This window comes from Mus musculus, chromosome 12 (genome assembly GCF_000001635.26).
Source record: "Mus musculus strain C57BL/6J chromosome 12, GRCm38.p6 C57BL/6J".
Taxonomy (NCBI): domain Eukaryota; kingdom Metazoa; phylum Chordata; class Mammalia; order Rodentia; family Muridae; genus Mus; species Mus musculus.
Genome location: NC_000078.6, coordinates 87,139,118 through 87,166,183, shown reverse-complemented (window position 1 = coordinate 87,166,183; position 27,066 = coordinate 87,139,118). Strand labels below are relative to the sequence as shown.

The following is a 27,066-nucleotide window of genomic DNA, read 5'->3' as shown; positions in this document are numbered from 1 at the left end:
GTATTCAGTGAACACTTGTGAATCTTTCATAATCTAAGATTATAAAAATTAAGAAAAACTGAGCCTAAGATGAATGTCTGCTTGTATGTAAAATCCTATCAAAGGGTATAGAACGATAGCTCAGCCATCAAGAGCACTTGCTGCTCTCGTAAACGATCCAGGTTCAGCTCCCAGCACCCACACAGTGGCTCACAACCATCTCTAACTCCAGTTCCAGAGAACATGATATACTCTCTTCTGGCCTCCGGTGGCATTGCACACTCGCGGTACACAGACATATATACAATCAAAACACCCACACAGAATTAAATTGTAAAATCTTTGGGGTTGGAGAGATGTCCCAGTGGTTGCAAGCACTGGTGTTCTTGCAGAGCACCTGGGTCTGGCATCCAGTACCACACAGTGGCTCCCAAGCTATGTTATTCCTGTTCTAAGTTAGGATCACCTGTCTTCCTCTGACCTCTTCAGGCACCAGGCAGGCACATAGTGGGCATACACATATGCAGGCAAAACACTCATAAACATTTTAAAACATAAAAATAAATCTGTGGCAGAACATTACAAGATGGGAGCTAAGGGAAAATTAGATTTATAGCAATGATGGGTTTATTGCAAACAGAACTGTACTGCTGTTGATCAGAGTGCTATACATACTCTGTACAGAGTACTCTGTATGGGGAGTGCTGTCACCTAGTTAGTCCAAGCTGGAGATGGTCAAGCTGTCTACACTGCACAGGAAGGGGGCTAGTTCCATTCCCAGCATCATTCATGAGTGGACTTCCTCAATGTGCTTAGTCCTGGAACTAGTTCAGGAGTATGGCTTCTCCTTAGGATGAGTAACTGGGTCGAGAACACCAGCAGATGTCTCTGTACTGGTGTGGACATAGAACAGCAGTGCAACTCCTAGCTCTGGGAGCCCAGCTGGCCACTAGATGCTTTCCTGCTTCTTAAATCTTTTCATCCTGGATCTTGTTCTCTCAGATAGGCTCTGTGCTTATTTCTCTTCCTAACCCTTGTGGGAGAAAAAGGCTAACGAGTTATTCTGCTATGTCTAGACATGATTTCCAGCCAGTGTAAATGTTCATCTTCTGAGGCCTGCCTTCAACTAATGACTCAATGTAAATGTTTTCTGGAGTCAGGTTCAATAAGAAATGAAAGAATTCAGACTTCCCTATTGAACTTTGGTAAATTTGCCCAATTTGTTTTGTTTTTTGTTTTTTTGAGGTAGGGTTTCTTTATATGTAACTTTGCCTGTTCTGGAACTCACTCTGTAGACCAGGCTGGCCTCAAACTCAGAGAGATCTGCCTGTCTCAGCATCCCAAGTGCTGGTATTAAAGATACGAGCCATGACCACCTGGCTTTGCCAGGCATTTTAAACTTGCATCCTCATGCAATCTTCTTGGCTGCCCTCATGGTCTCTTCTCTGCTGCTGTGACAAATTGTCCATGACAAAAGCAACTTAAAGGAGAGAAGGTTTATTTTAGCCCATGGTTTCAGGGTATAGTCCATAATGGCAGGGAAGTCAAGACATCAGCGTGAGCAGCTGATCATAATGCACGTGTGGTGGTTGCTCCACTCCTTCTCTACTCTTCTGGGCCCCAGGATCCTCTGCCTAGGGAATGGTGCCATCCATGCTGGGTGCCATCCCACCTCAATGGTACCAATATAACCCCCAACAGACATTTATAAAGGCCCTTCTCCCTGGTGATTCTAGCTTTATTTCAAGTTGACAATTAACATTAGCCGGTGAGAGCTGGTCATGTCTCTGCCTACCCCCTCCTAACACGTGACAGATAAGAGAATTAATGCAGACTGTAGTGACTATAGTGCAAGCAGAAGGAAGATATATCGAACTGGCTTCATGTTGCTAGAGAAAACTTTAATACGGGGACCTGGAAGAAATAGCCTGGACTCCATGAATCTGCTGCTTCCTGAGGAAAGAGCTCAAGTTCAAATCCTCTGCTATAATGCATTCATTTCTGGGCCTGTTCTGGTTTGAATAAAAAGGCATATAGGGAGTTGCACTAATAGGAGGTGTGGCCTTCTTGGAGGACGTTGTGTCTCTGGGGGTGGGCTTTGAGGTTTCAGATTGCTCACAGCAGGCCCAGTGTCACTCTTCTTGCTGCCTTTGGATCCAGATGTGAATTCTCTGCTACCTCTCCAGCACCATGACTGCCTTACATGTGCCTTGCTTTCTACCATCATGATAATGGACTGAATCTCTGAAACTGTAAGCTAATTGAACGTCTTTCTTTGTCAGAGTTGCCATGGTCATGGTGTCTCTTCACAGCAGTAGAACACCCAGCATCTGGGCCTACTCCCTTCCCTGTACCAATGGGCATGGTTTGGGAGCTAAGTCCTCAGCTCGGCAGGGGTATCTGGCTGTCGACGGGGGTGAGACACTTGGAAAACCTCTAAGGCTAGCAGCTCCTTGTTGATGTGACTGATGGTAGGGTAGGGGCTTAGATCCACCTTGAACCTGTGGCAGAGAAACATTTGTAAGCCAAGGCTGTCAGGGACACTGCTGTGGGCAGTGTGGAAAGTAGAGGCAGGGCTGGATGAGGTTCAGGGGCTGTAGTACAAGGACTGAAATCAGTCCTGCCACATGGGGAACCGCATTGGCTGGGATGCTCTGGGTAGGTCTGGAGTGCTATCATCTAACATCATATACCTCTCTTTAAGAAATGACGGCTCTGAATTCTGGTGTCAGGCATTTGTATAGACTGACCCATCACCCACATTACTAGCTTCTTAGGGGAGAGAATGCACCATACATGCCCATATTCTAAAGAGCAAGCATGATGCCTTCTGGTGGGCTGATGGAGGGAGGTCACAGAGCTCACTTCTAAGCAGACACTCCACATTTGGGTACAGCAGTGTTCTTGGAAGTGGTTCCTTTAGATAAGCCTCCTCTAAGGCACAATGGCTGTCTATACAGGGTCACCCAGGCTATAGTGGGAATGGTAGGGGTATTTCAATGATTTCTTCTGCCACATCTCTGCTAAGCCAGGGCAGTTGATAATGGCCTGGTGTAGTGGCTCCTTGGCAGCTAAAGAAGGGTTCACATGAGACATTATCTCAGTAGTACATGTGGAGGCCCTGGTGGAGGGGTAAGGTGAAGGAGAATGGCAGAACTTTTTCTTACCTTTCAGCATTTGCCACTTGGGGTACTAAGCACACATCAGCCATGGATACCTAAAGGAAGGTCAAGGGAGTTTGCACAAGGATTATCACCTAGACTCACTGGCAAGGCTGGCTGTACCCGCTGTTGACTGTACCAGGGCTGCCAATCCAACTTCCTTTTGCTTCACTTTACACAATCCCTAGCACTCTCTCACTGTCTCCTCTGGAACTGCCTGTTCCTGTCACTCAGTGCTGTAGCATTTCTCCCATGTCAAGTTTCCCTGACAACCAACCAGAGAAGGCCTAACTGCCTTAGTGGCTATCACTGTGCTTGTTGAAGCCACCACGACTAGGCACTTAATGAGGACTCCTAGCAGATAAGGAACCATGGAACCAGACTACCACAGGCCCAAGGCCTTATTCTATAGGCATCAAGGGCTCCGTAATCCTAGAATCTCTGGGCTGTGAAGGAAGGGATAGTCTAACCCTTCAGCTGATGCCTGGACCACTTCACTGAGTCAGAAGTGTGTTCTGGCCTGGACACCTCACACTACCTCTACTGCACTAGTTCAACCTTCCTAGTGCTGCGCTCCTTTAATACAGCGTCTCATGTTGTGGTGACCCCAACTATAATAATAGTATTTCATCACTAATCCATTACTGTAATTTTGCTACTGTTTTGAATTGTAATGTAAATCTGATGTGCAAGATATTGGATATGTGATGGCTGTTAAAGGGTTGTGTGAGCCCCAAAGGGGTCACAACCCACAGGTTGAGAACTGCTGCTCTAGAGGCGGTGTAGGAATGAGCTGAGGCATTTCCACAAACTGACTGCTCAGAGCAGAGGTTTACACAGGAGGCTGGCCCAGGATCTCCTTAGGGTAAGGAGTTGACTGGGTCTACCTGGGAGAAATGATGGCCTGGGGTCAGCATGAAGGCCACAGTGGGCAGGGCTGGGGCCACTTACCTCATCTCCTACGCAGTACTTCCCTGCTGTGCTCTGCAGAATCTTCTCCAGAGCTGTGGGAAGGCCATGTGGATAACAGTTACATCAGCTTCTCCAGGGTCTGGCCTCCATAGGCAGACAATGAAGAGCTAGGCTGGGGCATTGGGCAGAGTCTAGTGTAGGGACTATGGCAGCCAGGACTGAGAAGAATGCTCCCCATGGCTTCCCTGTCTAGTCTCAGAATAGACAAGCCATGCAGTTGGCCAAGGCAACAGCTCTCACAGACAGCCTAATGTTCTGAAGACTGGCACCGTGATTGGAGTACTCAATGGCTGTCAACCAACTCTGTGGGACCACGAGCCTCCAGGTGTGGGGTTCCTAGGCGTTCTGGAGCTCGAACATGCTTAAGCGCCTGCCTAGCCCACCACCTGCCCGTCCACAGGCCTCTGCTCCATTCTACTGTCAAGGTCAAAGCAGCCTGGCAAGATGCTCAGAGCTCTGTGTGAGGGTCAGTCCCCTAAGAGGTCACACTGGGGCAGCTCGTAAGAGTAATGACTCACCGTTAAAGCCGGAAGTAATAACCTTTTGGGCCCATTGCATCTGGTTCTCCTGTCCCACTTGCTTCAGGACAGACAGGTTCTGCACAGCTCAAGAGAGAAAAAGTCATTGCACTGGAAGCCAGCCTGAGTTTGCTCCTCTGCCAAGCCTCTGCAGGGAGGTTCCCTGCTCAGTGTTCCCTCTGCCCTAGATGTTTACCTGTTCTGCTCCCTTTTGGACTATATGGTCCCTTCCTTCCATGAGGGCTCTGAAGGTGGCGGTAGCCACCTTTTGGGGCTTCCCCAGTGATCCCAAGTATTCTGAAAGCCATGTGAGCTTAGTAGCAATATGCAAGAATAGGTCTATAGGATGCTGGTATGACTGACAGAGATAGGCACAGACCAAGGCTTCTTTCTCTCAATACTTCTTCCTACTTGGTGTCTTGAAAAGAGAAGCTGTATGATATGGGGGGGGGGGGGCAAGCCAGGCGTGTTGGACTGGCTTCTAGAGATAATGACTAAGGTGCAGCCCCCATTGTTAAAAACAGAACGGTGACGCAGGGTGAGCTTGGTCCTTGCTCCGATACTATTTCGCTGTGTCACCCTGCAAAGTCACTGCTCCCTTTTAGAGCCATTACCTTGCAAATTAGAAGTTAGCACAGGTGAGTGATTTTAATACTTGCCTTTCTATTTCACAGATGAAAACTTACTTTATAAAACCAAAAAAACTTTACAAGAATCCTAGCATTGGCATATTGTGGAGATGGGGGTTAAGTCTAGACTAGGGAAATTAGCAGATTTGGTAATAAAGCAATTTACTTTCTTTTCTTCTCAGTGTTATGAAACAAACGTTCTGTTTACACTATGATGGTGTACTGAGTCACTATGTCTGAAAATGTATGTAACTTAACTTTAAAATAATTTATTACTAAAATATACTATGATGAAAAATCACTAGAAAGAAGCCACCAATAGACCTGCCTAATGAGGGCTGCCATACTCGTTCAGTCTGTAACAGACTAAACAGAAACCTAACACAGTTATCTGTGAAGCACAGAGAAGGGAAGTATGGTAATGCAAGGCCTACCTGCATGTGTGCTACAGAGCAGATGACCAGGAGCTGCCCAGGCTGGAGGTGGACCTACACCTGCTACCCTACCCCTTTTCCTGTCTCAACATCTTTATGCTCCCAGGCTTAGAAGCAGAGTTAGGGACAATGCTGATGGAAGACTTCTGGGATCCCTGCCCCCTTCTGCCATGTGGTCTATGTCAAGGCCCCTGGGAGTTTTTCTTTCTTGCCCTCCTTCCCCATCCACAGCAGAACACCTCCCTGTGGCTCGTCACTTTGGGTATGAAGGGCTGCCTGAGAGGTGCACAGGGTGCAGGTGTAACAGTGCCTAACCTGAAGGGGCTGGATGCCACTAGCGATGAGGTCAGAAATCATGCGCACGATGGCTCTTTTCTGTGGGTCCTGAGGCAGGAGCCGTGGGATAGGCCGAGTCTCTTCCAGGTACTCCATGATGGCCAGCTGTTCAGAGGGAACATTGAGGCAGGGAGAGGGCTTGGAATCCCTGGACCAGAGGGGAGAGGCAGCAAACTCCTTTTTTTTTTTTTTTTTTTTTTTTTTTGCAATGAATGGTACCACAACTCTCCCCTACACCTTCCTCAACTGGAGCACTATAAAGGTCCTTTGGGGACCTTGCTGGACTTGGGTCCCCACATGCTTAACCTTCCTCTCTCCTTCCCTCTACCATACACTTAATGATCCCTATTATGCTTGGTCACTTGTAGGTTAGTTAGGAAGAGATGTCAGGGCCCCTCATTCAGAACTCTGCCACCCCCAAGTCCTCTACTCACTGACTGGACAATGGTGATTCCATCAATTTTCAGCGCTGGCACTTGCTTCATGGGGTTCAGGGTCTGAAATTCCTCAGTGAACTGTGGGGACAAGGCTGTGGTGAACAGGGTGGCCTTGCTTGAGTAGCTTAACACAGAACCAAGCAAGTAGGAAAACTGTAGACCTAGTACTGATCCATAGTTCTTGTCCTTGGAGGACTTGGTTCCTAAAACCAAGATAACTTCTAGGGAATCCAGGCAGTATCCTAGGCTCATAAGATGCAAGCTTTACCTCAATGGTCCGGCTTTATGGTTTTCCCTGTACTCTTTACTGTGGTCACCAGGTCAGCTCCTACCTCACTCACTCATCCATTGAGGGCCCAATACAGAAAAGGCCCCATTACCACCTACCCTAAAAAAAAAATCAGGCACTGAGCCCTTCCCATCCTACTATTGCTGCTCAGGAGAGCCATCTGCAGCCTCCCAGTCACAGGAACCATGAAATACAGTTTTCCTTCTAGGCGACAGCTAGTCCTCCATCTGGTACCCCTTCAAGGTCCAATCCTCATGTTGTGAGCCTGGGACAGCCTCCTTACCTGTTGCCCGCCATCCTTTATGAGGTTGATGGGCACTATCTCATAGTCAATGCCTTTTAACGCCAGAGCTAGGAGAGACCAGAGAGGAGTTAGGGAATGCCTTCTGGCTAGACTCTGCTCTCAAAGGCAGCCCTCCCAGGGTGATGCCAGGAGCCTCCCCTCTGCTGGTCAGCTCTACTGTGGAGTAAAATTTAGGCTGAGAGAGGCCAAAGCATGTATGCACTACAGAGACAGTATCCATAGTGTTTTGACTTTGAGCTCAGTTAAGGGAGAGCCTTTGGGACCCAGGAAAGGACTGTGAGGTAGGTGACTGGAGACAAGCTACTTGGATTAAAAGCCTACCGTATTCAATTGGTAGGTGTACGGCCTTGGTTCATGTAACTTAATGAGTTTCTGTGCCTCAGTTTCCCAAATCTGACAAGCAGCACCGTGCAGTAGTTGAAAGTGTGGGAATTGGCTAGGGGTGTAGCTTAGTGGGAGGACATGAGCTTAGCACTTTCAAGGCTGTGTTGTCAGTATTAAATCAAATGATTATAGACTTGAGCCAGACTACATGGTTCAAACTGCAGGTTTTCTTCTTAGTAGTTGCATGATCAAGGGCAATTTACTTAACCTTCCTGTGCCTTAGTTTGTACAATGGGAACACTAACAGTCCCCCCTCCTATGATCGCTGGGGTGGAAAGAGGGTCACACACACAAAAGCACTAGGCATAGACTTCTTTGGTACGCACTGCTATGAGGGTAGCCTTTGCCAACAGCTGTGCTCACTGGAGAAGCGAGAGTCAGACCTGGACTCAAGCAGAGAGCTCTAGTGTCTACGCTCCTGAAATCTCTGTGGTCAACTCCAAACAGTTGTGTTTGATTAGCCAGATCAAATAAGATAAGAACAGATCGAGGCCAGCTGCTCCCCTGCCGGTTACCAGGGACCTCTGGATTTTGTGAACCTGTTCTAGGCATGGTTGCTAAAGGCTTCTCAAGTGCAGTGTGACAGAAGTAGCAGCCCCGAGGTGAAAAACAACCCCTCTTCCTCCCACTCCCACTGTCCTCTTGTTGGACTTTCTAGCTGGAAGTGACATTCAGAGATGGAGGCTTCAAAACAGGGGCGGTGGTTGCTGGAGGGCGCAACGGGACAGGAGAGGGATATGAGGTCCTTTGCCCCACCCCACCCCCCCATCCCCTCATCCGGAAGCTGAGCTCTTACCAATTCGAACTCTCCATGAACAGGAGCTTCGGAAATAGGAGTAGAGGATAGGCTGTGGAGAGAGGAGGATGAGGGTGGATATTAATTTAGCAGGTTTCCAGCTGTAGGGCCCGTCTTGTTGGAAGCAGGCACCGACCAGCTCACAGGCAAAAGACTCTAAGCACCAGTTTCTTCCCATGGCACCGGCCCTCCTTCCTCCAGGGTCTTGGGTCCTAGTTGGACTGCTGAGTTCCTGAGGATCACGGGCCTCTCAAGAGGAAGCAGCTTTCAAGTGTTAGCCTTACCTTGTCAGCCATAGTGCAGTAGCTTCCTAAGGAACTTTTTTTCTCTCACAGAGCTGGGAGGCAGGGGGCGGAAACCAGGGGTGGGTCTCAGGAGCCAATGGGAAAGCGGCTAGACAGGCACCAGAGGATCCTGGACTCTGGTCAGAAAGGGAATCTTTTTCAACTTGTGGCACTGGGGCAAAGAGTGTAGCCTGGCTTGGAGGTAAAGTATGTGGTGAAATGGCTCAGCGCAGGCAGGCTCAGGGTCCAGACCTGAGACAGGAAGCAGCTGCCTTTTGTGACCAGAGACAAACTCCTGCCTTCTCCTGGTCTTCAGCTCCTTTGTTCATAAAACAAACGCTGCTCTAAAATGCTGGCAGAGAGATGGGGCTTCTTATTTATTTTCATGCTTTCGTGTTTCTCACCTGGAAGCTCCCCATTCTCAGAGGCCTCATAGAAATAAATGGCAGGTATGCCCATTTGCCACAAAGGAGAGGTTGCCAGCTGGAGGTCCCCAAGGGTCCTGTCTGAATTTTGTAATGCCAATGGTCCCTGATTTACCAGTGTTCTAATTAACAACTTTTCAACTTTATAATGAAGAGAAAGTGATATGCATTTGGTTTAAAAACTGTACTTCAAATTTTGAATTTTGGTCCTTTCCCAGGCTGGGCCATGGCAGTTAGTTACAGCTTGGTGATACTGGACTGAAGAAACTGGGGGAAAACCCGACCCTGCTGTGAGTGTTTTTTTTTTTTTTTTTTAGGTTTATTTTTATGGGGAGCTAGAGAGATGGCTCGATGGTTAAGAGTGCTGGCTGCCCTTCCAGGAGTGGAGCTTGGTTCCCAGCACCCACATCGGGCAGGCAGCTCACAACTGCCTGTAATCCCAGCTCCAAGAGATTCAATGCCTGGTCTCCATGGGCGCTGGCACTCACCTTCACATAGTTACATGCAGACACAATAATACACATAATTAAAATAACAAAGCCAGAGCTTTGAAAATAGTTTCATCACTAGAAAAAAATTAATTGTAGATGGTTGTGAGTTGCCTTGTGGGTGCTGGGAATTGAATCCAGGTCCTCTGGAAGGGCAGACAGTGCTTTTAACGGCTGAGCCATCTCTTTAGCCCCCCAATAAATGTATGATTTATTTATCTGGATGTTTTAAACCAGGATATTTCACACACAAACCTTGTCTTTTTCCCCTTTAAAACTTCAGGAGTCTGTGGCATTAGCCTCTTAAATCGTAACAACTTATTGGAACAGATCAATGGCCCCTTTTAGGATGAGCATGCCCCCTGATTTGCCATGAATTTTGTTACATTTGGGCCCCTAGAATGTGTGATCTAAGATTAAAGGGAATGGAAGTTAATTTCTCTGGTGTTTTCTGGGTAGCCATTTCATAGCAGGACTCAGGAACAGACAATAAGCACCCATGCACCTTCCTGCAGACAATATCCACAAAGATGCGACAGAAATCAACACTCAGATCACCTACAACTCCTCGGACCACAGTCATTTCACCTAAGTTCCCCTCCTTCTGCTGTCTCCTCAGACCAAGATACTATGTGAAGCAGTTTCCCTGTCCCAAGGGCCACCAACACAGAAGCCCACAAGAGCAAGGCAACAAGTAGGCCCAGGTTCTCTCAGGGCGGCCCCCAAGCCCAGGGCCTGTGCCTCCTCAGCACCTTCTGTGGGGAAAGGGAAGATGGGCATGGCTAGAGCACAGGCGATGCAGCCAGTGTCCTCGGAGGACGTGGGAGACCACAGTGCATTCTATCTGGAGAGGTATCTCCTTCTTTATCTGGGAAGGCCAGGGGAGCACTGGGCCCAACAGAGCTTAGAGACACTGACCACGAGGGAGTGGCAAAAATGAGAACTGCTGGAGAGGATGCCTTATGTAGTATGTGTCACAAACCTGGCTGTACTAAGGGTGCCTAGAGTCATGCTAACTACTCCTACCCACCCCATCGTAGGAAGCCAACTCTAAGATGGCACTGGTTTCCGGTGTGCCTTTGTGGTAAACAACACCACTGCATAGGCGCTAGCTAGCCCGAATCTGGCGCCGACCCCTCCGGAGCAGGTGCATGCAAATTAGATGCCGGCAGACTGACCAATCCCGGGGGGCCACGGAGCCTTCTCCTGTGCTAGGGTGTATATAAGCAGTCCTCCCTGGGTACCCGGGATCCCTGTAGCAGCATCGAGGCGTTCCTGCAATAAAGGCTGTTGAGAAAAATCCGACCGTGTTGTGTCTTCCTTGTCAGCCGAGGTGGGCACAACAAATTGGTGGCCCCTATGGGGACCCGAGGATCTCGTGGATTCAGAACTCTTCAGCTGGGGAATGGCGGTACAGGTAAGTCTCCCAAATTGATTCCCGGTTAAAAGGGGGGATATGTTTTTCTCGCTCGTAGACCCAGTGTGGGTAGCTCTTATCGTTGTTGTTTTGTTTTTTGTAATTTCTGTCCTCTGCTTTTGTTTAATAGAAGCAGTTAAGGCAGGTCAGAAAATTCTTACGGAACAACAAGAAAGCATGTCAGAGGAAGATAAGGAATGTATGAGCAAAGGAAGGAAAAGGGGCGAAAAGGAAAAGAGAAGGGAGAAAAGATAAATACAAAAGGAAAAGGAAACAGTGATAAAGAAAAGGAAATAGCAAAAATATATCCCTCTTTAAAAGACTTATCGCTAAGTCTATCAAGTTCTGATTCCAGTGGCTCGGAGCTTAGTGAGGATGATGAAGCTGACCTAGAAGAAGAGGCAGCTCTGTATGAGAGGGATAGGTATGATCCGGATTGGCCATATAGAGCCAACCCATTGAAAAAGGGAGTATCGGCGAAATAAAGAATAAAACTGAAAGTGCTGGGAGCCCGCCAGGGCTGCTAAACCAGGTACCTCTCTCTGTCTGGAGGTTTGGAAAGAAGTTGGTCTAAGTTTCCCTGGTTTTGCTGATGGCCAAGGGCAATGGTATCATGAGCCAGTGGATTTCAAAACTATTAAGCAACTGGCAGAATCAGTCTGTACTTATGGGGTGGGTGCAGCTTTTGTGGTTGCACAAATTGAGGTGCTTGCCAGATATTGCCTCACCCCTGGGTACTGGAATAATGTGGCTCGGGCTTGCTTGTCGTCCAGGCAATATTTAGATCGGAAGTCCTTGACTTATGAATATGCAAATAGTCAGGCAGCAGCCAATTTAGCCATAGGACAAGATCCTCAGAGACATTGGGATGCAGACATGCTTCTGGGTTTAGGACGTTTTGCTTTAGATCAAACAAATTATCCTGAAACAGTCTATGCCCAAATAATTGAAGTAGCCACCAAAGCCTGGAAAGCGTTGCCGAACAAAGGCGCAGTCTCAGGCAATCTTATGAAAATTTTGCAGGGCCCCACAGAACCATTCTCAGACTTTGTAGCACGCCTTGTTGAGGCAGCTACTAGAATCTTTGGAGACCCTGATACAGCTATGCCTTTAGTCAAACAGCTAGTATATGAGCAATGCACTAAGGAATGCAAAGCAGCCATTACACCCTATAACCATAAAGGTTTAGAAGTATGGATGAAGGTTTGCAGAGAACTAGGGGGCCCATTAACCAATGCAGGCCTGGCGGCAGCTGTAATACAATTGGATAGATCTAATAATGATACTTGTTATAAGTGTGGCCAAAGAGGACATTTTAGAAGAAACTGCCCTGAAAATGAAAAACAGGCCGTATTAGATAAACCTAGACAGCCAGGCTTATGCCATAAATGTAGGAAGGGGAAACATTGGGCTAATGAATGCAGATCTACAAAGGATATAGAAGGCCGACCATTACAAGCAGGATATTGTAGTCTCTCCTCTCCCAGCCTGAAACCTGCTTGCTCGGGGTGGAGCTTCCTGCTCATTCGTTCTGCCACGCCCACTGAGATATGGTGGCACCAGGCCAAAAAACGGACAGTGGGGCCCACGTCCCCAGGGCCCTCAAATATATGGGGCTCTTCAGAAAGACCAGAAGAAACTTTGGCCGTCTCTCTGTCATCCGAGAGACCACGGAGAGCCACTACTGGCTCTGCAGGATTGGACCTCCACTCCACCACCAGACTCGTATTAACCCCACAGATGGCGGTACAGCCCATAGATACAGATTTTATTTTTTTTCCTTTTCCATTTTTTATTAGGTAGATACAGATTTTAAAGGCCCCCTTCCCAAAGATACTGTAGGACTATTGCTTGGCCGCTCATCTTCTGCTTTAAAAGGATTACAGATAACCCCTGGAGTGATTGATCCTGACTATACTGGAGTTGTAAAGGTTTTGGTAGCCTCCCCTGCTGGCATCTCAGCTATCTCCACGGGAGATAGAATTGCTCAATTGTTGCTATTACCCAGTTTACATAAATATTTCCCAGCAAATAATAAAATAAGAGAGAACAGACTAGGTTCTACAGGTTCTTGATTTGCTTTCTTATCTATGGAATTAGGAGACCACCCCATGCTAACTTTTTAATCCTTTTTAGGATTATTAGACACTGGTGCAGATTGCAGTATTATCTCCACTCATGATTGGCTGTCAAAGTGGCCCTTGCAGACATCATCTCAAAGCCTGCGTGATCTGGGTTACGAGACTGCTCCTCTTGTCAGTACTAAGGAATTAACCTGGAGAAATGACGAAGGTAAGTCAGGAAAATTTATCCCTTATATTGTGGATATTCCTGTGACTCTGTGGGGCAGGGATGTCCTGACCAAGATGGATCTTAGATTAATGAATATTCCCCACAAGCTAAGGAGATAATGTCTAACATGGGCTATACTCCAGGTAAAGGATTAGGAAAGTCATTACAAGGCAGTACTATGCCAGTACCAACCAAGTTTAAACTAGATAAAAAAGGACTGGGTTTTTCCTAGGGGCCGTTGAGGGCTGTATACCCATTACTTGGAAAACAGAAGAACCTGTATGGGTTCCTCAATGGCCTCTTTCCTCTGAAAAATTGGCAGCAGCCAGGGAATTAGTAAGGGAACAATTGGAATTAGGACATATTAAATCCTCCCAGTCACCATGGAATACACCTATATTTGTAATCAAGAAAAAATCAGGTAAATGGAGGCTTTTACATGATCTTAGAGCTATTAATAATCAAATGCAAATTATGGGCCCAACACAAAGAGGCCTGCCCCTGCTCTCTAGCCTGCCTGCTGATTGGCCTATAATAATAATTGATATTAAGGATTGTTTTTTCTATTCCACTTGCATTGTGTGATAGCAAGCGCTTTGCTTTTACTCTCCCTTCTGTAAATAATGAAGGGCCTGATAAACGGTATCAATGGGTCGTTTTACCTCAAGACATGGCCAATAGTCCTACTTGTGTCAACTTTTTGTAGGAGAAGCATTACAACCTGTCCGTGACGCATTTCCAAAATTGAGGATAGTGCATTATATGGATGATATCCTCCTTGCTTCTAATAATAAAGTTTAGATAAAGCTTATATAGAATTAGTAAAAGAATTAGAAAAGAAACAATTGTTTGTAGCACCTGACAAAGTTCAGATGGGAAATTTAGGAGAGTTTTTGGGTACCCGAGTTACTTCACATTATGTAGTACCTCAAAAGATAGAATTGTACAAAGATCATTTAAAAACATTAAATGATTTCCAGAAATTGCTAGGTGATATAAATTGGATTCGCCCATATATGAGGCTACCCAATTCTGAATTAACTCCACTCTTTGATATGCTGAAAGGTGACCCTCAATTGTCCTCCCGCCCCCCTGTGCCCTCACTCCTGAGGCCCGAGTTGCCTTAGGAAAGGTAGAGAGGTGCATAGAAAAAGCTAAATTATGTAGATGGAAAGAAGGAGAGAACATACATTTGTGTGTCCTGAAGACGTTTCGCCAACCGACCGGAGTATTGTGGCAATCAGGTCCACTATTGTGGATTTATCCTCAGGTGTCTCCTAATAAAACTCTTAAATATTATCTCACCACTGTAGCCCATTTAGCAATCTTGGGCATTAAGTCATGCATTCAACATTTTGGAGACCCCCCTCAAAAAATTATTACACCATATAATGCTAACCAAATACAGACCCTGAGCTCTTTAGTTGATGAATGGGCTCTGTTGCGTTGTAGTTATGATGGGGAATTAGATAATCATTATCCTAAAGATTCTTTATTACAATTTTTTACTGAACATCCAGTGATTTTTTCCAAAGGTTATGACATCTAAACCCATACCAGGTGCACTGGATATTTATACAGATGGTTCTAAAGCAGGTGTTGGCACTTATGTGGTTAATTCTCAAAACCCTGTTTTATTTCAATATGATCCTGGTAACCCGCAACTAGTTGAATGTAAAATCGTATTAGAAGTATTTAAGAGGTTTGAAATTTCCTTTAATTTAGTGTCTGATTCAGCATATGTAGTGAATGCAGTAAAAGCATTGGAAGTTGCAGGACCCATCAAATCTACCAGCCCTGTATGTGCTATTTTGTCAGAATTACAAAACTTGATTTGGAATAGGAAAAGTAAATTTTTTATTCAGCATATTCGGGCTCATTCTACTCTGCCAGGCCCTATGACTGAAAGGAATGCCCTGGTAGATGCAAGTACTCGTATGGAATTCATTTTTCATGTTACTCCATTAGAGCTTGCAAAAGGTTTTCATCAATTGTATCATGTCCCCGCTGCCACATTGCAGTAAAAATTTAATATTTCCCGGGCCTCAGTAAGAACTGTTGTATTGCAATGCCCTCAATGCGTGCAGTTTCATCACCCTCCCCATGTTGGGATTAACCCTCGTGGATTGATCCCTCTAAAAGTATGGCAAATAGATGTTACACATGTTCCAGCTTTTGGAAAACTAAAATATGTCCATGTTTCTATTGACACCTGTTCAGGTATCATGTATGCCTCCCCTATGTCTGGTGAAAAAACCCACAATGTTATTAGCCATTGCTTAGACTCATGGGCAGCTTGGGAAAACCCAGCTAATTTAAAAACTGATAATGGACCTGCATATACATCAACATCCTTCCAAGTCTTCTGCGAAACTATGCAAGTTAGTCATACCACCAGCCTTCCCTATAGCCCACAAGGCCAAGGTATTGTGGAAAGGGCACATCGCACCTTGAAAGAACTGTTACAAAAACAAAAAGAGGGAATTGCCTACGGACGAGCACCCAAAGAACAATTATCTTTAGCTTTATTTACCTTAAATTTTTAAATTTTGGATGATCATGGTCGCTCGGCTGCAGACAGGCATGCCATGACCTCGCCTGTAATTCAACATGATGTAAAATGGGAAGATGTCTTAACTGGTAAATGGTATGGCCCAGATCCCGTTATTTCGAGATCTAGGGGAGCTGTTTGTGTTTTTCCACAGGATAAAGAACATCCAATTTGGGTACCAGAAAGGCTGACATGAAAATTGCTTATCTTAAAGGAAATTGGTCAGCCAAAGCAGAGCAGAAAGTTGCTCCTCCAGATTGCCAAACTCAACAGCACTCGACCCGACCCTGTCACCCTGGGAGACTTCACCTCCTGGATCACCAATGCCTTCTCCTTTTTAAAGGAGTGGGCAGGAATGTTGGCCTGGGGGACAGTGGTCCTCCTGGGGTGTGTCTTCTGCATCTGGCTATTGTGTCAACTAAAAAGAGAGTATGCTCAACATAAAGCAGTGGTCTACCAAGCTTTGTTGGCAATTGAAGATGGTGCATCTCCCAATATTTGGCTGGCCTCTTTAAAAAATTAAGAGTCCGCCCTAGGTCATTTGGCAGTTGTAGTCACACAGATCCATGGTATCCAGAGACGGGCAACTTTCCTCATGCACAGACCAACCTAAGAGAAGGGGCCTGGAGGCCATCATAGGATAACCCTATGATGGGTAAGGCTGTGATACTAGAGGATCGACCTAAGACAGGAGCCCTGGCCATGGACAGATTTGCCCAGGCCTAGACCAGCCTCATTTCATTAAAGAAAAAAGAGGGAGATGTAGGAAGCCAACTCTAAGATGGCGCAGGCTTTCTGTGTGCCTTTGTGGTAAACAACACCATTGCGCAGGTGCTAGCCTGACCCCTCCTGAGCAGGTACATGCAAATTAGATGCAGGCAGACTGACCAATCCTGGGGGGCCATGGAGCCTTCTCCTGTGCTAGGGTGTATATAAGCAGCCCTCCCTGGGTGCCCTGTCCCGGTAGCAGCATCGAGGTGTTCCTGCAATAAAGGCTGTTGAGAAGAATCTGACCATGTCGTGTCTTCCTTGCTGGCTGAGGTGGGCGCGACACCCCATGGCCCTTCAGCAGGAAACAGAATTTTTTTTTTTTTGGCTTTTTCGAGACAGGGTTTCTCTGTATAGCCCCGGCTGTCCTGGAACTCACTTTGTAGATCAGGCTGGCCTCGAACTCAGAAATCCGCTTGCCTCTACCTCCCGAGTGCTGGGATTAAAGGCATGCATCACCATCACCCAGCTGGAATCTTACCCTACATCTATTATTATTTTTTTTTCTTATATATCATTTTAGTTTCTTTTCCTGCTGCTATGATAAAATGCCCCAACAAAGGCAGTCTAAAGAAGAGTGGTTTATTTTGGCTTATAATTCAAGATGTAGTAAGTCACCTGGGGTGGGGGTGGGGTGGGGTTTGGGGGAAGAGCAGCCTGAAACAGCTGGTAAGTAACCTATGCATCCACAGCATGAAACAGAACAATGCTGTGTGTTGGTGCTTGGCTGACTTCCCCCTTATTATGGGCCCAGCCAGACCCAACCCAGGGAATGGTGTCACTCTCCCACATCAGTTAACCTGATAAAGACAATCCTAACCCTCTCTGCAGAGCATCTGGAGGCTTGTCTCCTATGTGCTTTTAGATAAACAGGGAGAGAAATCACAGCTAAGCACTAACAGCAAACCACCTGGCGATTTTTGCACTTGAACAGCTACTTTTTAATATCAAGTAGAATGTCCGTTTAATTAGCACCGGGAAGGATCATGTTTCCAACTCAAACATGCATTCTGGCGACTTTAAATTTGCAGTTTTTCTGTTGTGGGAGACTCGGCCCATGCTAGGAGCTACGTCAGAGTTGCGTACATCCCTAGCTGTTTTTATACCATTTCTTACATGATTAAAATCCTGAAAAATCACATCTGTATGTGGAAAATCTATATTAACCGGATGCAATGTCCTTTGCATCTAATGTGCCGCCTTCCTACATATCGGCCCTCCTAAGAGACTCAATTTTAAGTCTCTTATAAAACACACTCGCAGCTCCATTCCAGCAATGGCTTAAATACAAATGGCTCTAGGGTGGACTAAAGAAGTTCGACTTAAACCCTGGACGCTCCATATGCCACAGCCTGGAATCCCAGCACTTGGAAGGCGGGGGCGGGAGAGTCAAAGTTCAAAGTCAGGTTGGGCTGCACAGCAAGATCGTTTCTTAGAGCCAAACCGACAAAACTAGAAACCTGAGCAGATACTACAAGTGATTATTAACGTCGTTAAAGAGTCACATCTTTCCCCCTTGCCTTTGGTGCATGCCTGGACCACCAGGTCCCCTGAGAGACATACGAAGGGCGCCGCGAAACTGCAAAGTAGGGAACCATGTTTGAAAGCCCTAGAAGAGGTCTGTCTACCCGAAGCAGGGAAAAGCGCGATTGGACGCCCCTCAAAAGCTTCCAAGTTTAGCCTTCCCGGCCCAATCTACCACCACCATAAGGTTCAGCGGCCAGCGCGCAGGTGTAGAGTGAGCGGGCGCCGAGGTGCACGCCGGGAGTCGTTGTGGCGCCACGCGAAGAAGCGAGCTCTCAGCCCCGCCCCCCCCCACAGCTCTTCTCCGCGTTTCTCAGGAGAGACCCTCATCCCCGGACGTGGGGCACAGACCTTCCCGGCTTGCATCTCGCCCGGTCGGCCGGCCAAGAAAGTCAGCTCTCGGGACTAGAAGATGACTGAGGCCTAGCGGGGTCCAGAGAGCGAAGGTTGGACTAGATGGCCTCCCTCCTTCGGGCTGGCCCCGCCCCCGCCCCCTGAGCTGCTGGGAGTTGTAGTTCATGAGCCGACTCGAGTTTGTCAGTCCTTGGTTTCCCTCCGCCTCCCGCAATGCTCTACGCCTCAGGCCGCCTCTTAGCTGCCCGGGCGGCCACCACACTTTCCGCCCCGCCCAGAGCCCGGGGCCCGGCGCTCCGCGGCAAACGGAGGGAACTACAAATCCCATGGCACCTCGAGACGCCTTCTTATGACCCCTTGACGGGGCAGCGGACAAGACCCGGCGTGCCTCCGGCCCGGAGGGTGATCCTTCGGAAGGGGAGGATGCCGCCGGCCATAGGCGGTGGCCTAGCGGGCTCCGAGCTGCGTCCCCGTAGGGGCCGCTGTGTGCCGCAGGCTGCCAGAGCCGTGAGCCGAGACGTGGTCCCCCAGGCTGCAGCACGGAAACTTAAACGGCCTGCTTGGAGCTCGCGGCGCTTCCAGGCGGCAGGGTGGTGGGCCACGTTGGCTGTGGTGACGCTGCTGTCCTTTGCCACCCGCTTTCACCGGCTGGACCAGCCTGCTCACATCTGGTAAGTGGCGGAAAGGACTTGGCGGGCACCATGGCAACTGAGAGGGAGTGACGCCACCCTCTGATTGGCTTGAGGGCGCGAAGTGGGCGGGATTCATCGGAGGCACGACAGGTCCTTGGCGGTAGAGAAACTCAGTTGTATTTCGAGGGGAGTAGGGGGTGGCTGGGGAAAGCTTTCCGGTGTGTCAAACCTCGGAGAATAGGTTTGCCCTGGTGGGGGTCCCACACTCGGAGTTTGCAGGAGTTGTCCTCATGTCTTCTAGTCACCTGGCTTTAAAATGGTGATACTCAGAGGTTCTTTGAACTTGGCTGAGAAATTAGTAAATTCGTAGAACATAATTTTCCCAAAGCGTGATTTTCAAAGAAAAAGATTCCTATAGAGTAAGGATAGTTTGGGTATCGGGAGATGGCGGCACAGATTCTGAGCAACAGGTCTGGTGTTATCCTGTGAGAATTATTTTCTAGGCCTTACTTTGTATGATACAGATGGTGGCTTGAGGCTTGGTTCAATTCCATTTCCCAAGCTCACAGAGTTACTTGATCTTTAGCTGGAAGGGATGTTTTATCTTCTCTATATCACCAAACAGAAACTTAGCATAGAAGGTGTCACAAGTGGATCTTACTCAAGAGCAAGCAAACACACTGACAGGGCTGCTCCTATAGGAAACTAATAAATTACTGTGAAGCTAATTAATAAATTAGGTGCATTTTATGACTGTTGGGAGCTGTAACTACTGGGTTAAACACAAAGGCGTAATCACAGGAAGGGGAATGAATATCAGCACCTTTAGAGTTAGGTTCTTCCACCCCCTGTCAAATCCTACTATACATGACTGTATCCCAAAGAGATAGGTGTACCCACAGTGGGTTACATAATGGCCAAGGACTAACGAGTTTGGGAAATCTATTTTAACACTCACAAGCCTTAATTAGCTCTGTTCTCATAGGAGACATTGCCATATCTCTTATTGCAAGCACAGCCCTAAGAAATGGCCCAGGTCAAATGCAGTTAGGGCATCCTAGGTACATTCTTGGCACGTGTGGTTGTCCATCATCAGCTGCCACTTGTCTTAGGTGGCCCGTCTGAATCTTATCTGGCTTTGGGGTTAGACTTAGAGGAGAAAGAGAGAATTGTTTTTTGTTTTGTTTTGTTTTTTGAGACAGGGTTTCTCTGTATAGCCCTGGCTATCCTGGAACTCACTTTGCAGACCAGGCTGGCCTCAAACTCAGAAATCCGCCTGCCTCTGCCTCCCAAGTGCTGGGACTAAAGGCGTGCACCACCACTGCCTGGCTGTCCAGGACATTGATGAAGGGCTTTCTCTCCCAATTGGCTTTATTACCCCTCCATCATGCATTGCCTTGGTTTCTGGCAGATGTTTCATGTTAATCCACAACTCTATTAGCTACTCAGATCAGCATGGCTGACAGAGGCAGAAACCACATCTGTTCAGTTTGTCTCATATGATTTAATTACGGCTGCTGTCAATGAAACTCCAAGCAGGGGGGTGATGGGCCCTGGACTCAGCCTCTTACAAATAAGTCCTGATGAGGGGCCAGCAGTATGAATATAGTCTAAGAACAGTCTACCAGTTATGACCTGTGCAAAGCAGTTTCGATTGATTCTGATCTTTGGTATCATTGGCGGTAATTAAAATGCACATCCCATGTCTATTCCTTAAATACTAACACATTACCTGAAGAGATGCAGGTCATTCAGTTCAGTTTTATGTGGACCATCACTCACTGTGATGTAGACCACCACTGCATTGATTTGGTTAAGTCTCAAAGGCAGTATTATGGAGTGGTTGAGCCTCCATGATTGTATGGGCATAGCTCAGGTCCCTAGTACTTTAGAGACTCATATATGATACATTCTATAGAGTGTATCAATGAGAGAAAGTTGTACCATCAGTGCATTAGCAAGTGTACCAGTGAGCTGTTTTTTGAGAGTTGGTGCTGATGTCATCAGCTACATCAAGAGTAGCTTAAGACTGTCCATGTCGATGTTCATGAGTTCTGTTTGCAGCCACAGGTTGTTACCATCATAAGCTGCCACTTGTCTTAGGTGGCCCATCTGAATCTTATCTGGCTTTGGGGTTAGAATTAGAGGAGAAAGAGAGAATTAATGTTTCCATTCACTGTATTATATCTCTAGTGCTCTAATGTCTTTCTTCTTCAGGGTTGTTTCATTCCTACAACTCTGCCCAGGAAGGTAGTGTGTGCCACACCAGTTTCTGTTTGCCTTTTCTCCTGTTGTACCCTATTTCTATCTAGACCTTTTTACTATGGGCATTGTAAAGACCTATTATGTCTCTGACACGGGTGGCATTGTGTGAGACTTGTACTTAGCCAAGTATTGTGTTTATCAAACTGTAGGCCATCTGACTCCAGTAAGACAATACAGGAGATGAATCTAGAATTAAATATGAGTATTGTCATCTTCCCTTACCCTTCTCTGCTGATCTAGGGTGTCACTAAGAAGAAAGACATACCATGGTCATGGAAACCTAAGTGTGTCTGAGTAACTTGATATAGCTCCTCTCCCTTTTCCTGATTATTACCCAGTTGGTAGTCATGAGGAGATGACTTTTTCTGGGGATGACTACATTAGGACAAGGTTGCTTTTTTAAAGTGTGTAGGCCAGGAGAAGGTGATGGAGGGAAAGTTTCTGAGGAAAAGTTCAATGCTTGGCAATATCAGCTGTTTATTGATGATGGGAACATGGGTTACATGTTTATTACCTTGACTGTTGGCTCATTGTTACATGACTAATGTGACAAAAAGGTGTGCCACTGTCACACTTAGATGGTTTGGAAAGCTAATAAGAGGACATTAAGTTTAAAGATCACAGTGGTTTCTCCAGAGTCATGGAACCAGAGCCTCAGCCTTTCTGTAACCCGAGAAGGCAACAGCAGCAGTGAAATACTGGTGAGAGCCTCAGCTGGGAACAGAGTCCTGATGCACAGAGCTTCTTAGGAGCAGGTAGTCAATGTCCTATGCAAAGCAAGTGGCCAGCTTTTGGCAGGAGTCTGGTATACCATGGTGGCTTCTGCTTCAGAGACCCATAGTCCTTTAAAATTTATGCTCAGTCAGTTCATGCCACCATATTTGTTTCTCCACTGGAACAATATAAGCAGCTGGATAGTGTAGGCTTGATTAGGAACCTCTAACTAGTCATATCAGAGTACATCCTTTGTGATGGGTATCTGCATGAGTAATCCAGACTACTCCATCAGTGGACAGACAGTTTCCACTTCGCTGAGAGCATGAGTTTCTCAGTACATAGTCTTTCAATTGGTTTGTCAGACCCTTCAACTCTGATTGCAGCCAGCCAGCCAGAGTTATCTTACTTAGGTTTGCTATTGCTGAGATGAAACACCATATCCAAGCCAACTCGGGGTGGAAAGAGTTTATTTGGCTTATACTTCCATATCACTGTTCATTATCAAAGGAAGTCAGGACAGGAACTCAAACAGGGCAGGAACCTGGAGACAGGAGCTGATGCAGAGGTCATGGAGGGGGTGCTGCTTACTGACTTCCTCCTCATGGCTTGCTCACTCTGTTTTCTTATAGAACCTAAGGCCACTAGCCCAGGGATGGCACCACCCACAATGGGTTGGACCCTCTCACATCAATCACTAATTAAAAAATGTGCTACAGAATTGCCTACAGCCTGATCATCTGAAGTCATTTTCCTAACGGAGGTTCTTAGTTGGCTTTAGTTTGTGTCAAGCTGACATAAAACTGTCCAACGAAAGGATGGACCATCTAGAGACTGCCATATCCAGGGATCCATCCCATAATCAGCTTCCAAACGCTGACACCATTGCATACACTAGCAAGATTTTGTTGAAAGGACCCAGATGTAGCTGTCTCTATGCCGGGGCCTAGCAAACACAGAAGTGGATGCTCACAGTCAGCTATTGGATGGATCACAGGGCTCCCAATGGAGGAGCTAGAGAAAGTACCCAAGGAGCTAAAGGGATCTGCAACCCTATAGATGGAACAACATTATGAACTAACCAGTACCCCGGAGCTCTTGACTCTAGCTGCATATGTATCAAAAGATGGCCTAGTCGGCCATCACTGGAAAGAGAGGCCCATTGGACATGCAAACTGTATATGCCCCAGTACAGGGGAATGCCAGGGCCAAAAAAAATGGGAATGGGTGGGTAGGAAAGTAGGGGGGAGGGTATGGGGGACTTTTGGGATAGCATTGGAAATGTAATTGAGGAAAATATGTAATAAAAATATTAAAAAATAAATAAATAAAACTGTCCAACATAGGGCTAGAAAGATGGCTTGGTGGTTAAGAGCATTGACTGCACTTCCAAAGGACCTGGGTTCAATTCTCAGCAACCACTAGTGTCTGTAACTCAAGTTCCAGGGCATCCCACTCCCTCACACAATCATATATACAAGACAAACACCAATACACATTAAAAAAAAACAATGGCAACAACAACAGAACTATCCAGCACAGTTGTCTGTAGGTCAGAGCGGCTTCTGCTACCCAGTGGATAGCATTTTAACCCCCAGAGGACTAGGTACTGGCATTGTAAGGAAGGTCTGTGTCATGGGCCCCACTGACCTGGTAACTGTGTTTCAGGGAGTGGACTAGGTAATAGTTTTTCCCAAAGGGACACCTGCTGCTTTATGTAGAACAGAGAAGCCTCCTGAGCCGTTTGTTCTAAACTCCAAGATAATCTCTTCTAAAGAGGAAATGGAAGGAACTCTGAGGGTTTGGTGGGGTAATGCACTCTTTCAACAGAAGTTAATAACTGGCTTTTTAAGAGTGTGTTTAGTATCTTGTGTTCAGCAGGTGGCACTGCTATCCTAGTGACTAGCTTAGTATTCTAGCAGTACTTAATGGGTATGTGTTTGCCTGTTCACTTGTGTGTGTGTGTGTTCACATATAGAGGTTGATATTGAATATCTTCCTTTGTCTGTCTCCACTCATTTTTTGAGAGATGAGCTCTCTCTGAATTCGGAGCTGGCAGGCCATTGGGCTCCTGGGATCTTGTCCCTGCATACTCAATGCTGTGATAAAGGGCACTCTGCCATACCTGCGTTTTACATGGTTGCTGGGTATCCACAGTCAGGTCCTCAAGCTTCTTTAATAAGTAGAACAGAGGAGCAGTTTCTACTCCTGCTGCCCACTGCTTCATTTGGGTAAGAACATTTACCACCAGGTTCCAGGATGTCTTCTCTTGTATTTGTATCTGACTCAGCCCTATCCCTTTTCGTTCAGAAAGCTAGGCACGTCATCAGCCTATGTTGGGCCCCTCCTTGACAAGGTCTTAGATATGTTTTAGCTTGTTTGTAAACTAAGAATTTAACTTGCTGTTGTTTTATGGGTGCTAGTAGAAGAGAAAGTCCTAAATCAATGACAGTGGAATTTATTAGGCATGGCACAGAAAGGCGTGAGTACAGATGAGCCAGGCCCTCGCATTCTTGACATACTCTCCGGGCTGTAAGAGCCTGAGAGAGCCATGGAGAACTGCCTTTTCTGACACAAGTAGTAAAATCCAAGAAGAAATGTATATGTTACTATTGATTTTATTTGAGAAATGTTTGAAGTATAAAGACTTCAAGGCTGACAGAAAATATTGGGAAAGTTCATTGTCCAGTATGTGTGATAGAATTTCTAAGTCCTCTCTGTATGTTATCTGAGTTGAACCCTAATACCTCCTGGGAGGGGCATGAAGAGCACTGTTGTTTCATGTCACAACATTAGTAGCTGATGGAGCTGCGGATAGCTCTCCTTTCTTTGGTCTCTTTTGCTTACTCTACTCTGAATTTTCTCTTTAACATCACCATGTTACTGTCGGTACTTCATTGTGTCCTTGGCTAATGTAGTAGCTTTAGTCTCCTGCCCATCTACTGGATCCAGTGGATTTAAAATAATAAATGAGACCTAAACATTCTTTGGGAAAGCATGACTACGTGATACGGAAGTGATGACTGTTCTGGAGGCTGACCTGGGGCATAGTCACTGGAAAGCAACCCTTCTTTTGAGCTACAGAAAGAAAATATTAAATAGGCCAGCTTTGCCATGGTGTGGCTGCTTTGTAAACCCTCTGTGCATGAAAAAGCTGATGTGGCTGTATGGCAGACCAAGACTTCACATTGGGTCAGAAAGTTAAATACAATTCACATATGTACTTGCAAAATAACATGGGATAGGCATAGGGTTTAGTAATGCTCTTAGTGAGGAAATTTGGCTTTTGTAGATAGCTGGTCATCATAACGGGTCAGCCAGATCAGAGTCAGCAGGTTGATGGGCAACCCCTGACTCTTCTGTGATAATCTTGCACTAAAGGCTCTAACCAATAGCCTGGCAGTATAGCATTGTGCATTCTAAGAACAGAGGGTCTCAGAGTACTTTACCAGACTGGGAAGAAATTGCTGTACAAAACCTTTTCATGTTATAGGAAAACACAGCTACTTTCAAATAAATTGATAGGAACTCAAGACACAAAAGAAGAATATATTTAACTTTATATGTGGTAACTAGTGGGTAAATATTTGTTAACTTTTTCCTTTATTGAAATCTAGGCTGATAGCCAGCTCAAAGCTTTTCCTCAAACCACTGTGTCAAAGCTTTTATTTATTTATTTATTTATTTATTTATTTATTATTACTTTTTAATTAGCTATTTTCTTCATTTACATTTCCAATGCTATCCCAAAAGTCCCCCAGAGCCCCCTCCCCCAACTCCCCTACCCACCCACTCCCACTTCTTGGCCCTGGTATTCCCCCGTACTGAGGCATATAAAGTTTGCAATACCAATGGGCCTCTCTTTCCACTGATGGTCAACTAGGCCATCTTCTGATACATATGCAGCTAGAGACACGAGCTCCGGGGGGTACTGGTTAGTTCATATTGTTGTTCCACCTATAGGGTTGCAGATCCCTTTAGCTCCTTGGGTACTTTCTCTAGCTCCTCCATTGGAGGCCCTGTGATCCATCCAATAGCTGCTGTGAGCATCCACTTCTGTGTTTGCTAGGTCCTGGCATAGTCTCACAAGAGACAGCTATATCAGGGTCCTTTCAGCAAAATCTTGCTAGTGTATGCAATGTTGTCATGTTTGGAGGCTGATTATGGGATGGATCCCCGGGTATGGCAGTCTTTAGATGGTCCATCCTTTCATCACAGCTCCAAACTTTGTCTCTATAACTCCTTCCATGGGTGTTTTGTTCCCAATTCTAAGATGGGGCAAAGTGTTCACACTTTGGTCTTTGTTCTTCTTGAGTTTCATGTGTTTTGAAAATTGTATCTTATGTCTTGGGTATTCTAAGTTTCTGGGCTAATATCCACTTATCAGTAAGTAAGCTTTTATTTTTAAGCCAACTTGAATATTACCTGCTTGAAACTCATGGCCTTTGGTTTTAATTGTAACTTTAACTATGATTTATTAAAACTTTATGTTTTTCCTTTAGTTGGGATGAGACTCACTTTGGAAAAATGGGAAGTTACTATATTAACCGCACCTTTTTCTTTGATGTGCATCCACCACTGGGAAAGGTAAGCAGTGTGGTAACTGACAATCTCTTATGTGGGCAAACGGCTTCTAAGAACTGGAGCCAAGTGTTAGGTTCGGACTTCATTTTTAGACTTCAGAATTTCCTCAGATTTCTACTCAGATAGAACATCTTTGGTGTTTTTAGGGGTTCTCTGGGCTCAGAAATGGAGAAGAGCATCCATCAACTGATGGATGAAGACACAAATGCAGTCAGTTCTTATTAGCAGTGTGTTATTCACCCATGTAGAAGAGTGATGTTCTGATACAGGAGTTTTCTTCTCAGGGTGATGCAGTGTTCTAGAATGACATAGTAGTGATGATCATACAGTCTTGTAGATATATTTAAAACCACTTTTAAGATCATTATGTTATGCAACTTTTTTCAATTTTATAAAAGAAAACAGTATAATATACTACATAAGGAAATATGCCTTAGAGAAACTTAAACTATAAAAATTAAATTTTTCCAACATACATATTGACCTGTTCTTCTAACATTTTATAGTTAGAAATTCTACCATGTAATTT

The 27,066-nt window shown here is 46.0% G+C and overlaps 2 protein-coding genes and 1 long non-coding RNA gene across 12 annotated transcripts in view; 2 read left to right on the top strand and 1 right to left on the bottom strand.

Annotated features, from left to right (window-relative positions):
* Nucleotides 1–1,460: 1,460 nt before the first annotated feature.
* On the bottom strand, nucleotides 1,461–19,023 carry Gstz1 (glutathione transferase zeta 1 (maleylacetoacetate isomerase)). 7 transcript variants are annotated; one of them, NM_001252555.1, is made up of 10 exons: nucleotides 18,676–19,019; nucleotides 10,615–10,711; nucleotides 8,240–8,291; nucleotides 7,039–7,106; nucleotides 6,464–6,544; nucleotides 6,009–6,134; nucleotides 4,631–4,709; nucleotides 4,092–4,144; nucleotides 3,147–3,196; nucleotides 1,461–2,480 (listed from the first exon to the last, which is right to left on the bottom strand). In NM_001252555.1, the coding sequence occupies exons 5-10, from the start codon at nucleotides 6,512–6,514 to the stop codon at nucleotides 2,354–2,356; spliced, it is 486 nt and encodes a 161-aa protein (NP_001239484.1). In that variant the 5' UTR covers nucleotides 6,515–6,544; nucleotides 7,039–7,106; nucleotides 8,240–8,291; nucleotides 10,615–10,711; nucleotides 18,676–19,019; the 3' UTR covers nucleotides 1,461–2,353. The 7 variants fall into 7 exon arrangements, with proteins under 7 accessions (NP_001239484.1, XP_006515537.1, NP_034493.1 ...); XM_006515474.3 differs by lacking the exon at nucleotides 10,615–10,711 and having other exon boundaries at nucleotides 18,676–19,023; NM_010363.4 differs by lacking the exons at nucleotides 10,615–10,711; nucleotides 18,676–19,019 and adding an exon at nucleotides 18,340–18,477.
* Nucleotides 10,699–16,709, top strand: Gm6566 (predicted gene 6566). The gene is made up of 3 exons (NR_136901.1): nucleotides 10,699–10,853; nucleotides 12,990–13,145; nucleotides 15,851–16,709. It is a non-coding gene; the product is annotated as a predicted gene 6566 (long non-coding RNA).
* The window catches only part of Pomt2 (protein-O-mannosyltransferase 2), a 41,108-nt gene continuing 32,257 nt past the window's right edge, over nucleotides 18,216–27,066 (top strand). For 3 of the 4 annotated variants that reach the window (XR_003950038.1, XR_003950039.1, XM_011244088.3), the window contains exons 1-2: nucleotides 18,216–19,013; nucleotides 26,456–26,540. Coding sequence is in view for 2 of the 4 variants with exons in the window: in XM_011244088.3 (XP_011242390.2) it covers nucleotides 18,556–19,013; nucleotides 26,456–26,540 (543 nt within the window). In the remaining 2 variants the exon portion in view is untranslated. The remainder of the gene's footprint in view (nucleotides 19,014–26,455; nucleotides 26,541–27,066) is intronic. The other variant, NM_153415.4, reaches the window with a different exon arrangement.